The sequence below is a fragment of the Papaver somniferum genome, chromosome 1, assembly GCF_003573695.1.
Source record: "Papaver somniferum cultivar HN1 chromosome 1, ASM357369v1, whole genome shotgun sequence".
NCBI classification, from domain to species: domain Eukaryota; kingdom Viridiplantae; phylum Streptophyta; class Magnoliopsida; order Ranunculales; family Papaveraceae; genus Papaver; species Papaver somniferum.
This window is the reverse complement of record NC_039358.1, coordinates 224,585,464-224,600,167: the sequence shown is the minus strand read 5'-3', so window position 1 is coordinate 224,600,167 and position 14,704 is coordinate 224,585,464. Positions and strand designations below refer to the sequence as shown.

Below are 14,704 nucleotides of genomic sequence, written 5' to 3'. Positions count from 1 at the left end.
CACTGTAAACCTCGTTTAGGAATGCTTCAAGGACCACAGAATCGCTTTAGAAAAAAGGGAAAAGCATTTAATGTTGCATGAGCCGCTTTTGAGTAGCATTAGCCCAGAGGGCACGCAAAATACAGTAAAAACAAAAGGAAAAAGGTTAGTGCAATAATTTATCATATTCCTTTCTCACCTTCTAAATAAGTAGAGAAAGATAAAGTCTGTTTGTCACCAACACACAGTGTTTACCTAAAATAGAGAAAGATATCAAAACAGGCCTCTGAGTAATGAATACTATAAAGGCCACTAATGGGGACTTCGATGTGATGAGAGCAGCACTAAGAGGGGAATGGAATGACATCATAAACTTTTATAACTTGCAGCAAGTGGAACCATCATTTAACAATATCGATCTCGAAAATGATAAGAACAAGGTTTTAGTCTGTAATGTTACAGGGGATACCATTCTTCACATGTGTGTTCAATACCGGCGAACTGATGTTATGAAACAGCTGTTGAGAATAATGCCAGAGGCGAGGGAGTTGCTATCAAGGATTAATAGGATGGGGAATACAATATTACATGAGGCAGCCAGGACTGGGATCGTGGAGATGGCTACGTTAATCTTAGAGAAAGAATTAGATGGTGGAGGAGATCAAGTGCTGATATCGGTTCCCAACTTAAATGGTGAGACACCTATATACTGGGCAGCAATGTATGGACATAAACATATGTTGTTATTCCTAAATATAACTGCTAGTAACAGAGGAATCACAAGCACATCCACAACAACATCAATGGTTGGCCCGTTAACAATGAGGAGTACTGATGGCTCAACGATTCTTCATGCTGCTGTTCTTGCCAAAGCTTACGGTAACAAATACTATAAACTCATATAGATTGCCTTGGTTAAGAGTTTTGCTTAACTTTTGTTAAGAATAATTGAACAAAAAAATTGGATTTTAGACAAATAATAATAATTACTAGAGCTGATATTGATCTCTGCCATGTCCTGCAACCTGGCAGCTTGTCTACCACTACAAATTGTGTCCCCATTTGACCAGATTGTTTCCCTTCCTTACTTTTGTTTTGGCTACATGTCTGCCGATAATTCAGATGTGGCAATGGAGATCATGGAGATCTATCCTAACCTTGCTTCTAGTAAAAATGGTGATGGCGCCACGCCTTCACATTTATTAGCGCTATCACCTACTTCTTTCAAGAGTGGAACCATGTATGGTGAACAATACCTTGGGGCCACACCAATTGTTTTGGCCAAAAAGGCTGCAGCTATTGTTTATTCATGTAAGACCCGTTTAATTTGTATTTTCTTTTAGACTTTCACCATTACGTATAAAGATGTTTCAAATATGCCTTATATTTAACCACTTCTTTCTTTAATTCCCCTATGTCTTATTTCAGTAATCCCAATCAAGAATTATGAGACAGATAATGAAGATAATCATATAACACTACAACCAGATTCCTCATTGAAGGAGAAATTCAAGAATCACTTCAGATTGCTATGTAAAGGTAAAAATTCAAATAACATAAATTAGTGTATTGACAAGTGTCGACATTTGCATCCTTGATACAATGATACGTGAAACAAACAATCGTGAAACCAAGTGTTATTCACTAAGAACTCATCACAGTTTTACATCCTGAACTCGTGCAGGTTTTCCGGTCCTCAAACTCATATACAATGCAAAAGAGCAGCATACTTACGCAATACAACTCCTTAAGAAGTTACTTGAAAAAGATTATGGTCAATGGACGATGAGCTATGACCCTCCCCATGGATGGGATGGCTCCCATAATAAAAACCATGAAAACCGACATCCGTTGTCAGCAATAACAACAAGGGTTATAACTTACAAAGTTAGAGAGAGGCCAATTATTTTGGCAACCAAGTTGGGCATTGTAGAGATGTTTAAGGAAATAATTAAAGCATATCCAGAATCAATTGGAGTTTGTGATGAAGAAGCTGGAAGGAATTTGTTGCACTTAGCGGCAGAATACAGGCATGAGTCCATAGTAGAATTCTTGAAGTCATCATCAACTAAATCAAAGAGGAACTTGGACATGTTGGTCGTTGGAATTGATAGAGAAGGTAACACGCCACTGCATGCTGCTGCTAAGCTTGGAAAACATAAACCATGGCATATTCGCGGAGCAGCACAATGGATGCAGTGGGAGTGTGTTTGGTTTCAGGTATGTCAACATATGTATATAATGCTAATGATACATACACGGATATGCTCAAACGAATATATGTAAAATAATCATTATTGTTGGGTCATATATATGCAGCGGGTAAAACGTATGCTTCCACCAGCTATGCTAACAGTGAAGAATTGCAATGAGCAATATGCTCACCAAGTATTCACTGAGACTCATATAGATCTTAGAGAACAAGGTGAGATATGGTTAAAAGAAGGATCGGATAATTGTATGTTGATATCAGCTCTAATAGCAACTGTGATGTTTGCATGCGCCTTCACTGTACCTGGGGGAAATGACTCAACGTCAGGACGTCCACTCTTACTCAAGAACCAAGATTTTGGTCCATTTTTTCATTACGTATCTTATTCCTTGTTCTTTTCTCTAATATCTTTGGGTTTATTTCTCTCCATCCATGCTGCTCCTTTCAACGAACATGATTTCTTTTTCCGATTGCCTTTAAGGTCCGTGTTTGCTATAACTGCTTTATTCAATTCAGTTACTTTCATTGCTTGTGCGTACTTCCAAACGTACATGCTTGTCACTGCATGGACATTCCCTATAGGCTTCCGTATCTTAGACATTGGATTAGCTTCACTGGGGGTTCTCTTCTTTGCTGAATTATACGTTGACTCCGTCGTGGGATTTATCCGCTACTTGCTCGACATTCTTTTCATTTAACAACCAACAATTAACACTGATCAAGAGAGAATCACCTTCAAATGTCATCAGGCTACATTAGTTGGGGGAATACAGTTGGGTTTTCATTAAGAGAATAAAGTTCCATGAGTTTCTCTAGCGTGTGAAAAATTAGTCAAATAAGATTATTTTCCCATTTGTTTAGAGTTTTTTTTTCCTTCTTTTTCTGATCGATATTTGTTTTGTTATGTTGTTTGCTTGTCATTCAAATTATGATGCCTCTACCTTATTTAGGCTGAGGGTGTAAGTCCTCCTTTTTTCATAATAAAATTTTGATTTATACAACAAAAAATGTAATAAAAGACCTTTTTAATTTGTTTAAGGAATGTATATATGCTAATTAAGTTCTTCGAAGGGAGCATATTGAGTTAACGTAATGAACAAGGACTTGTTACGTATAACTTGTACAATTCACCATTCACAGAATTCTTGTATTTTAGGAAATCCTATAAAACTAGGAAATACTTGTACACTACGAATAGAAGTCTGAAACTGTTATATATATAAACAGACAGTTCTGATGTTATGTAATCACGGAATTCTCTTAATAAAAAGTATTCTCTTCAGAACCTATCTCTCTATCTTCTCTTCTAAACCTAAACCTAAACCTAAGTTCCAACTTGGTATCATCATGGTTGTGATCTTGATGTCTTCCGCAAAACTTGAAGATGAAACTCCTAATCTGGTTTTTGCTTCATGGGTGAAACAGGATAAAATCCTTCTTGGATGGATTTTCTCGTCTCTTATTTCTGCTATCCTACGTCACGTTCATCGTCTTGCAACTTCTAAAGATGTTTGGTCCTCTCTTGACTCACTTTTTTCTTCCAAATCTAATGCTCATATTCACCATCTTCAGTGTGAACCTCATGCTTTGAAAAAAGGGTCTCTCTCCATGAGAGCATATATCGATCGTGCTAGGCATATTGTTGACAACCTTGCTGCTGTTGAAACCATTGTCACCAACTATGAACTACGACATTGTATTCTGGTCTCGATTCTTCTTAAGATGCCATTGTTACGTCCCTTACTACTTTTATGGGCACCATGAAACATGAAGATTTTATCACCTATCTACTTACCTTTGAATTGTAAATGGACCAACAGACCAAGAAACTCAGTTCCCAACCTGTTGTTGCTGCCTCTTCAAGATCTTCTCTAACTGCTGGAATTTTACCGAGACCTAGTACTGGTACTCAACAAGCCCTGCCTTGTCAGTTGTGTGACAAACATGGTCATATCGCTCCTCTTTGTTGGAAGCGTTTTGATCGTAAATGGTGCCCTCAACCCCCTCGTCGACCACAGTCACAACAGCCGTCTCCTCCTCGTGCTTATGCTGGTGAAACTCAAAGATCGTCTTTTCCTCCCTGGGTACCCGATAGTGGAGCAACTGATCACATCACGCATGATCTTGCTAGGCTACATCCTTACTCAGAGTACACTGATCACAATTTTCCGACCCATGTCTGTAAACTTCAAAAGTCTCTTTATAGACTAAAACAAGTACCGCGTGCATGGTATCACATGCTTAGTACCTTTTTACTACAATTGGGTTTTATTACTTCTAAATGTGATTCTTCTTTATTTACTCTTCGAGATGAACAAGGAATCGTTTTCTTGCTTGTTTATGTTGATGGTATTATCCTGACTGGTTCAAATACTACAAGTTTGGAATTCATTCGCACATCTCTACATAAGGTATTTGCTATTAAGAATCTCGGCCCGCTTTCCTATTTTCTGGGGATTGAAGCTACTCGCAACTCATCTGGTATGTTTCTTACACAAAAAATATATGTTCATGATCTTCTTATTCGGGCAAAAAATGGATGGCGTTAAACCAATCCAAACTCCAATGATTACTACTGGCGACATGTCATCTGATCGTAGTACATTGTTAAAAGATGTTACAGAGTATCGCAGTATTATAGGAGCATTACAATACTTGACGTTCACTTGTCCAGATTTAGCTTATGTTGTGAATAAAGCTTGTGAATTTATGCATGCTCCAACTGAATTTCATTGGACATTGGTTAAACGCCTATTACGATATCACAAGCAGACTTCTACATATGGAATTCTTCTCAATCCATCGAATGCTCTACAATTATCCTTCTCCGCCTATACTGACTCAGATTGGGCCGGTTCATTGTAATATCGTCCCTCCACCAGTGGTTATTGTGTTTATTTAGGTGGAAACATTATATTTTGGAGTCCTCGAAAACAAAAAAACAGTATCTCGTTCTAACACTGAAGCTGAGTATAGGGGTCTTGCTATTGCTACTGCTGAAATTATGTGGATTCGATCTCTCCTTTCGGAACTCCAAATCTCTACTACATCTCCACCTGTTCTGTGGTGTGACAATCTTGGTGCAACCTATCTTACAATGAATCATGTTTTTCATGCACGTACTAAGCATATAAAAATCAATTATCATTTTGTTCGTGATCAAGTTTCTTCTAAACAACTAGATGTTCGATTTATTTCTTCAAAAGATCAGATTGCGGATATATTTACCAAACCGCTTCCTATAGATCGTTTTGCTTTATTGCGATCCAAGTTCACAGTTCATGATGACCTGTTACGTTTGCGGGAGGGTATTGAGTTAACGTAATGAACAAGGACTTGTTACGTATAACTTGTACAGTTTACCATTCATAGAATTCTTGTATCTTAGGAAATCCTATAAAACTAGGAAATACTTGTACACTACGAATAGATGTCTGAAACTGTTATGTATATAAACAGACAGTTCTGATGTTATGTAATCACAAAATTCTCTTAATAAAAAGTATTCTCTTCAGAACCTATCTCTATATCTTCTCTTCTAAACCTAAACCTAAACATAAGTTCCAACTGAGCGTATTCCCCATTCCCTTTCATTCTTCCTCTATGTTGATTACGCAATCTGGTTCTTTTGGGGCTAGAGCCATTTTCAAATATTGTTTGGTCAATTACGTATAAATCAATATTCCTTGGAGAATGACTTGGAAAAATCTTGTTTGTCGATAACCTCAGAACGTGTGATGGTCAGAGGCGAAATGAAAGTTATTTTTGTAACCACCGAAAATCAGTAGTACACCCAAATAGTAAGTAAACAAGATCTAAGACATGAGATACCAATTAGATTAAAGAACTTTTATTTATTTATAGAATGAGAACTCTCGATTACAAGTCTACATACAAAGGAAAACCCTAATCTTACTCTCTAAGATAAGGTTCCTCCTCTACCCAAAATTCCATCCCTCGTTCGTTGCCCAAGGACATCTATTTATAGGCATATTATCCTTAGTGTTGGACAACTCATTTTTCTTCGTGGGAGCTTCGTGGTCTTTCTTTATCCTTCTCCCAACCTGTTTTCCATAAAGTTTTTCACCTTCTTTCGCTGATACCCATGTGATCCTGTCGGGACAGCTGTCCTATTTCTTGCTCAATAAGTATTTTCTTCTGATGAGTGCTAAAAAGTGCATATTTCTATATATGTTTCATGGCATTTAACTCATCTTTTGTGCATTAATTCTACATTTTATCCCATATTCTGTGTTTTCGTTGTTTTCAAGAATAAATACTTTTCTTAATTAATTTTGCATTTTTAGGTACTAAATAAAGCCTGGTTATCTCACGGAGCGAAAAGAGCAAAGGAACGGCAAAGACTCTCGCTAGGAGGAAGCGAAGAATGATGTTTGCAAGAGCCGGATCAACTAGAAGTGGGCTTGAAGAGGAAGAATTGTTCTTAAAGAAGATATGGGATTGGCATACCCAAGACCCAAAACCCTTACCCAAATCCATTTCCATTATCCATACCCATTTCCATGAGAGCCGTCAGATTGGATCCATCTTGTCATCCAACGGTCGCCTCATCATTGTGCATCAAAATCCGAAGCTCCTGTCAAACACTATAGTACCTAACTCCATCTGAAGCCGTCATTTTTGTTGTATCTCATCATCCAACGGTCGTTCCTATCGCGCCGTTGGATCATTCCATCATCTTTTCATCCTACGCTTTCGCTTCGCTGAGCATCAACCTTTGATACGTCCGTCTAACACCCTAGTCACCGAACCCAATTACCTTACCAAACAGACCCTTCTTCTCCATCAGGTTCTTCTTCTCATCTTCCCAAAAGAAAACTCTGCCATCTCCATCACCACCATCTCTTCCATCACCATCTCGAACACCACCACTACCACCTTCCCCCGACAAACTCAGTATTCCATCACCACCCTTGTCTCTTCCTTTCTCGTTTGTAGCATCGAGTCCTGATGCTACAAACTCGACAGTGAGAGAAGCTAGGGTTCAGAGAAGTCTAGGGCTAGGCCAACAGCGCAACAAGAGCAGGAAGAGCATCAGAGGGACATCAAGAAGCATGGGTCGAGCAGAATTCACACATGGGTGAGAGAATTTGATTTTCCCCAAATTAATTTAGGGTTTTCAAAATTAGGGTTTTTAGAAATTAGGAATTTGATGTAAGCTATAAATAGAAACTGATGTAGGATGTTAAAACGGTTCTTGGGTCATCCGAGATACCCCCTAATTGGGTTAATTTCATTTCAATTTCCATTTCAAAGCAATTTAGGGTTCTTCAATTTCTGTTCATATTTGTTCTTTGCTGTTTAATTCCATCTTTCAATTTTTGTTTCTCACATGTTAGTTAATTTAATTTCCTGTTTAAATCTTAGAGAAGACTATTGAACCATGTTGGTTAACCATTTGGGTTAGACCCTGTTGAGCTCAAAACACTTAGGTTAGTGACATTCCAAGGGTTCACTGGCTTGTGATTAGTGGTGCTTTAAACAGACCATTAATGCTAGGAGTTAGTAATAATCTAAGGGATGAACAAACCATATTAGTTAGAAACCTAGGAACCTAAATGACCTGTGATTGTTTATGCTTTAATCAGATAGGAAATGCTAGGGGTTATCTAAGGATTTTAGGTAGTTAACTAGCCACATGACAAGGTTAACCCAGGTGAACTAGCTAGGTGAAAGAGAATTCTCATCCATCTTCATACACTTCCATTCCCACTGTTTTCATTTTCTTCACTACTTTTCCACTTTGTTTCCCTGTCACTGCCTTTGGCCCTTGGCCTTTGTCTTTGTTTTGTCACATTGTTACTATATCACTACCTCACTGTAAATATATCACCTTCACTGTCACTGTAGGATAACTTTAGCTAGGAAGATTTCAATCACACCCAAGTCCCTGTGGATTCGACCCGTACTCGTGCACTCACTGCAACAACACCGTGCACTTGCGGTATCACTGTAGGCATCCATTTATTCTCTTATTCTTACACTCTTAAAAGCCTACCAAGTTTTTGGCGTCGCTGCCGGGGACTTGGCATTGTGTGGTTGTTGTTTTTCCTTGCTTTCTTTTGTTGCTATTCACTTGCATATCTTGCATTTAGTATAATCATTTAGTGTAAGCATTTATCTCATCATAACTTGCATTTTCATCTTTGCATAATTTTTCATCTTTGCATCATTTTCCCTTGATGTTCTTGCTGTTCTTGACAGTGTCTGTTGAGCTTTCCAGGTGCTCCTGTTGCTGTGCTGTTGTGACTCTGTTTTGCTTGGCTGAGCCCTTGCTGTTGCTGCTGATTGAGTTGCAGCTGGGCCTGCCACTTGATGCTACTTTCTTCCTCTTCCCTGTGCTGCTGGCCTGTGCAGCTTGCTTCTGTGCTGAACCTGTAGAGTTGCTGCTGCCAAGCCTGCAACATTGCCCCTGTTCAGCTACTGCTTGTGGTGCTGCTGAACTTGTGGTGTTGCTGAGCTGCTTCTCCTGCTGCTACCTCCTGCTGGAGCTGCTGTTGCTGTGATCCAAAGCCCAACTGGGCTTTTACAACCAAACTGAGCAGCTGGGCTGTGCTTAAGCAAGTAAGCCTAAACCCATTAAGAGAACCCAACCTGTGGGCTTCCATTTTTAATTTGTGGGCTTGTAATAATTTTTTCCATTTTTTTTTTGTTGGGCTTGTAATTTAAGTTAACTTTTGGGTGTGTATTTGAGCTTAACTGTGGGATTGTCCCTATCAAAATTTTGGGTTTCAAAAACCCAACAAACAACCTAAACAAGTTTAACTGAACCTACCAACTCAGCTGGGCTTCGTTAGTTTCTGGGCTTGCTGAAGTCGTTAGTGGGACGTGTACCCAAACTCTAGGCCGAAAGTTGGGCTCTGTTTCACAACAATTTTTCCAAAACCCAACAGTGGGCTTGGCCTTTTATCCCATAAAACCAAAGTTTTCAAAACCCAATAAACCAAAGTGTTTTCTTATCCCAATAAAAACCAAAATTTTCTACCTCTTTAAAACCAAATTTTCTCCCATCAAAACCAAAAGCTCCCAAATGGGCTTTGTCTTCAAAGTCTAAAACCAAAGTTTTTAAAACCCAATAAACCAAAGTTCTTCGAACCCATTATAGTCCAAATTTTTTCCAAAACCCGACAAAACCAAATGTTACCCATAAAAACCAAATTTTTCCCAAAAATCCAAACCCATTAAAAAACCAAATTTTGGGCTTTGTAACATAGTTACTTAGCTTTTGAGCCAAATCATGTCTAGATCTTGGTCTACAGTTGGGGAATACAACAAATCCCTTAGAGAACTTGTGTATGGACATACTCCACGTTATGAACCTCCCATAGACCATGATGTCAATAGTTATAGGAATTATTATGGACATTTTCAAAGTCCCGAGCCTCAATACATGAACCCTAATAACTATTCACACATGCATCATTCACCACAACGTGAAAATGAACATTTTGCTAGTGCCTCACTCACACAATCATCACTGATCGATCAATTAGAAGCTCGAATCGCAGCTTTAGAAATGCAATCACATGAGGAATCTGTCACATCTAATTTTCTTAGGCAACCTGAAATCTATGCATGTCCCGCATGTGGTAGTTTAGACCACCCTGTTGAGAATTGTCATATTTTGCATAATTTTAGGCAATCTAGAGAAAGTTCAAGGTATGAAATTCCCATAAATTGTGAGAATGGTAGTCATTGGGACCATAATCAATCCTTTGAGGGTTGCGATCAATATTTTGTAAATCCTAATGACCATGCACACATGTACCATTCACCACAATTGGAACATGAAGAATTTTGTACTCCCATGAATTTAGACTCCACCACAGAAGCTTTAAGACTCAGTAAGCAAAACTTTGATAGATCTACATCACGAATTCATGCATATTTAGATCAGATTTTGCTTCACCTACAAAAGGAGGAAATTCATGAGGAAATGTATGTTGTCCCTAATGAAGTGTCTAGTCCCATTCATGTAAATGATGTTGAATATGAACCTAATTTAGAGGAACATGAATCGACTAATGACACCACCACTGTTAATGAGGACCAATATGCATGCTACCATGATGATGATTATGATGATATGTTAGAAGAACATGAAAATATTGTGGAACCTGTTGGTTCAATAACATATGGCTTCTCGCCCTCGACCTTCATGAATGTTGTTTTTTCTAATACTCATTGTAATTCATATGATTTTGATATTGACATGGGATTCGTACAATTATTCTGCGAAGATGAGCATGACATAGGAATAGTTGAATCTTCTGTAGACACTAATGCTAATATGCATGAAAATATATTTGATGTGTCTGATTCTCTACCTAGGTCACATTGTGATATTTCTCCTGATTTGCCGATGCATGAGAATAAATTTGTTGATGATGTTGATGACTCTGATTGTGATCTTGCCAATTTGTTTGATGATTGTGAGCATGTTGTGACACGTGTATAAGACTTAGGATATGTTGATGTGATTAGTAATGATGTGCCTATCGTCCTACATAAGTCACAATCTGATAGCCTTCCACCCAACCTAGATTTGGTTTGTACCCATATTGTCAAACCGACTTTTCTGAGAGTCCCTAATCTAGGTTTGGAACTGTGTGCTTCCCAAGTCCTCTTGGACTATTTTGCTTCTAAGTATAATACATTTGAGGAGCCACAGTTGGAATTAGCATGTTTGCCCGTCCCTAGCACAGTTCACTTTGAGTTAGACCTTGTACATGATGAACCCCCAAAACTGCGAGATTTTGTTTCCAAAATTTTATCTGTTGAAAAATCCAGGTTTGGAGGTAGCTCATTTTGTTTCACAGTTTCACTTGCGTTTATTTCCTGTTATATTTGTGTGAAGCTGTTGAAACCTCTACACTTTGTCTTTTGGGTTGATCCTCAACTCTTTAGATTGTTAGTGTATGGTGAATTTTTGTATATAATCCAGTAGATAAAATTTCTTAAAACCCTTTTGTTCCTTTTGTATATATTTTGCTAATCCAATATGATCTCGGCTGACATATGTTGGATTCTTGCCTTGAATAACGGAGTTCTAATATTGCTTTCGCCGAAATCGGGTATTCTCTTTCCTTTTTCTCTACTCAACATGATCCTCTTCATATGTTGTATTATAATTTTGTTCATATTTTGAAACATTGAGGACAATGTTTAGTTTAGGTTTGGGGGTGAAAAGTAGATACTTTGATAATATGCCATAATTGAAAACAAGAACTCCTTCTTTTTGAAAAAAATGAAAAAATCAAAATAAAAAATTAAAAATTGAAAAAAAACATAAAAATGGAGCTCATTTACCTTGAAATGTTGACTCTTGTGCAAATATGTATTATTAGGAGTCTTAGTCTAGATATTTAGGCACCCTGATTCTAGCACAATTCACATAGTGATAAGAAACTTGCACGCGCACGATCTACCAATACATGTATAGCCTCATCCTTGAGGTGTTCTATCGGAAGTTTTAGTTGCCAATCACTTTAGAATACTGAACGAAACTTGACTAGCTTGTTCTTTGGTTGGTTGGGATAGAAGGTGGAGGTTACATTAAGAAAGACAACCATCGAATTTAACTGGGTGCATCAAAAAGGGCTACCTCTTGCAAAGTGTCATGTAATTTTTGTTTCCTTTTGTATATGTATCAAAAGTGTTTCCTCAAAAAAAAAAAAAAAATGATGTATATTCAGAAAAAAAAAAAAATCAAAAAAAAAAAAAAAAAAAAAAAAAAAATGAAAAAATAAAATAAACAAGTATTTTCAATTCCATCCTCTCTTGTTCCAAAAATAAAAGAGAGTAGTCAATGTAAATAAGAGTCATGTAAAGAGTCATTTTGTTTATTGTAATAAGCAAGGAAGGGTGTATGCCATTGATGTACAACGCGAGTAATTGTGAAATACCTCCAACTCATTCACAATTCTCGTAAAGTCCGGACAGCTAGCTAGATTTCGACCTTGGTTCTTAGCCTGAGAAACTATCTCTTGGTGATTAGTAGTCATAACATCCGATCTTTCTTTACACATGTGTAGATACACTTTACACTCTTATCACATGTCTTTATTTGTTATCAGTGCTAGGATTGTGCCTTGATAGCTAGATTGACATCTCCATTTTGCTGTGAGCTTAAACTGACTTGCACATGTCACATTTGATGGAATCTGAGCTTATATTTTGACCTAGAACTTTGTAGGTACGTTCTAAGCAAACCTTCACGAGACTTCACTCGTCCACTAGGGACACTTAGTGGTTTAAAAGGCTTAGTGCATACGCTAAATGCATTCGAGAGACCAGCGACAGTGGTATAGGTAGGATTTCCTTAGTTTTGTTTTACTTGAGGACAAGTAAAATTCAGGTTTGGGGGTATTTGATGAGTGCTAAAAAGTGCATATTTCTATATATTTTTCTTGGCATTTAACTCATCTTTTGTGCATTAATTCTACATTTTATCCCATATTCTGTGTTTTCGTTGTTTTCAAGAATAAATACTTTTCTTAATTAATTTTGCATTTTTAGGTACTAAATAAAGCCTGGTTATCTCACGGAGCGAAAAGAGCAAAGGAACGGCAAAGACTCTCGCTAGGAGGAAGCGAAGAATGATGTTTTCAAGAGCCGGATCAACTAGAAGTGGGCTTGAAGAGGAAGAATTGTTCTTAAAGAAGATATGGGATTGGCATACCCAAGACCCAAAACCCTTACCCAAATCCATTTCCATTATCCATACCCATTTCCATGAGATCCGTCAGATTGGATCCATCTTGTCATCCAACGGTCGCCTCATCATTGTGCATCAAAATCCGAAGCTCCTGTCAAACACTATAGTACCTAACTCCATCTGAAGCCGTCAGTTTTGTTGTATCTCATCATCCATTGGTCGTTCCTATCGCGCCGTTGGATCATTCCATCATCTTTTCATCCTACGATTTCGCTTCGCTGAGCATCAACCTTTGATACGTCCGTCTAACACCCTAGTCACCGAACCCTATTACCCAACCAAACAAACCCTTCTTCTCCATCGGGTTCTTCTTCTCATCTTCCCAAAAGAAAACTCTTCCATCTCCATCACCACCATCTCTTCCATCACCATCTCGAACACCACCACTACCACCTTCCCCCGACAAACTCAGTATTCCATCACCACCCTTGTCTCTTCCTTTCTCGTTTGTAGCATCGAGTCCTGATGCTACAAACTCGACAGTGAGAGAAGCTAGGGTTCAGAGAAGTCTAGGGCTAGGCCAACAGCGCAACAAGAGCAGGAAGAGCATCAGAGGGACATCAAGAAGCATGGGTCGAGCAGAATTCACACATGGGTGAGAGAATTTGATTTTCCCCAAATTAATTTAGGGTTTTCAAAATTAGGGTTTTTAGAAATTAGGAATTTGATGTAAGCTATAAATAGAAACTGATGTAGGATGTTAAAACGTTTCTTGGGTCATCCGAGATACCCCCTAATTGGGTTAATTTCATTTCAATTTCCATTTCAAAGCAATTTAGGGTTCTTCAATTTCTGTTCATATTTGTTCTTTGCTGTTTAATTCCATCTTTCAATTTTTGTTTCTCACATGTTAGTTAATTTAATTTCATGTTTAAATCTTAGAGAAGACTATTGAAACATGTTGGTTAACCATTTGGGTTAGACCCTGTTGAGCTCAAAACACTTAGGTTAGTGACATTCCAAGGGTTCACTGGCTTGTGATTAGTGGTGCTTTAAACAGACCATTAATGCTAGGAGTTAGTAATAATCTAAGGGATGAACAAACCATATTAGTTAGAAACCTAGGAACCTAAATGACCTGTGATTGTTTATGCTTTAATCAGATAGGCAATGCTAGGGGTTATCTAAGGATTTTAGGTAGTTAACTAGCCACATGACAAGGTTAACCCAGGTGAACTAGCTAGGTGAAAGAGAATTCTCATCCATCTTCATACACTTCCATTCCCACTGTTTTCATTTTCTTCACTACTTTTCCACTTTGTTTCCCTGTCACTGCCTTTGGCCCTTGGCCATTGTCTTTGTTTTGTCACATTGTTACTATATCACTACCTCACTGTAAATATGTCACCTTCACTGTCACTGTAGGATAACTTTAGCTAGGAAGATTTCAATCACACCCAAGTCCCTGTGGATTCGACCCGTACTCGTGCACTCACTGCAACAACACCGTGCACTTGCGGTATCACTGTAGGCATCCATTTATTCTCTTATTCTTACACTCTTAAAAGCCTACCATCTTCGTCGAGTGACTTTTGGGCCAAGAAATCTTCCTTCACCTGTATACCTGTTTCGTGTGATACCTTGCCGAATACTTCCACAATTTTCTCTCGGTTTGCATTATTATCTCGTGCACGCATCTTCGCCGGTTCATTAATTATGACTTTCTCCGACTTGATTTGACAAGTCACTGATTGGGATCTTTGACTGAGATACATTCCTCTCTTTAAGGCCTTCTCGTGTTGACACGTGATGAGTCTATTTTATGTACCTACATT

General features: G+C 38.1%; 1 protein-coding gene across 1 annotated transcript; it reads left to right on the top strand.

Annotated features, from left to right (window-relative positions):
• The first annotated feature begins 234 nt into the window (after positions 1-234).
• LOC113317221 lies at positions 235-3,155 on the top strand. The gene is made up of 5 exons (XM_026565366.1): positions 235-858; positions 1,102-1,290; positions 1,408-1,518; positions 1,664-2,199; positions 2,299-3,155. Exons 1-5 carry the CDS (start codon positions 273-275, stop codon positions 2,887-2,889), a joined length of 2,013 nt encoding a protein of 670 aa, XP_026421151.1. The 5' UTR covers positions 235-272; the 3' UTR covers positions 2,890-3,155.
• Positions 3,156-14,704: the final 11,549 nt, after the last annotated feature.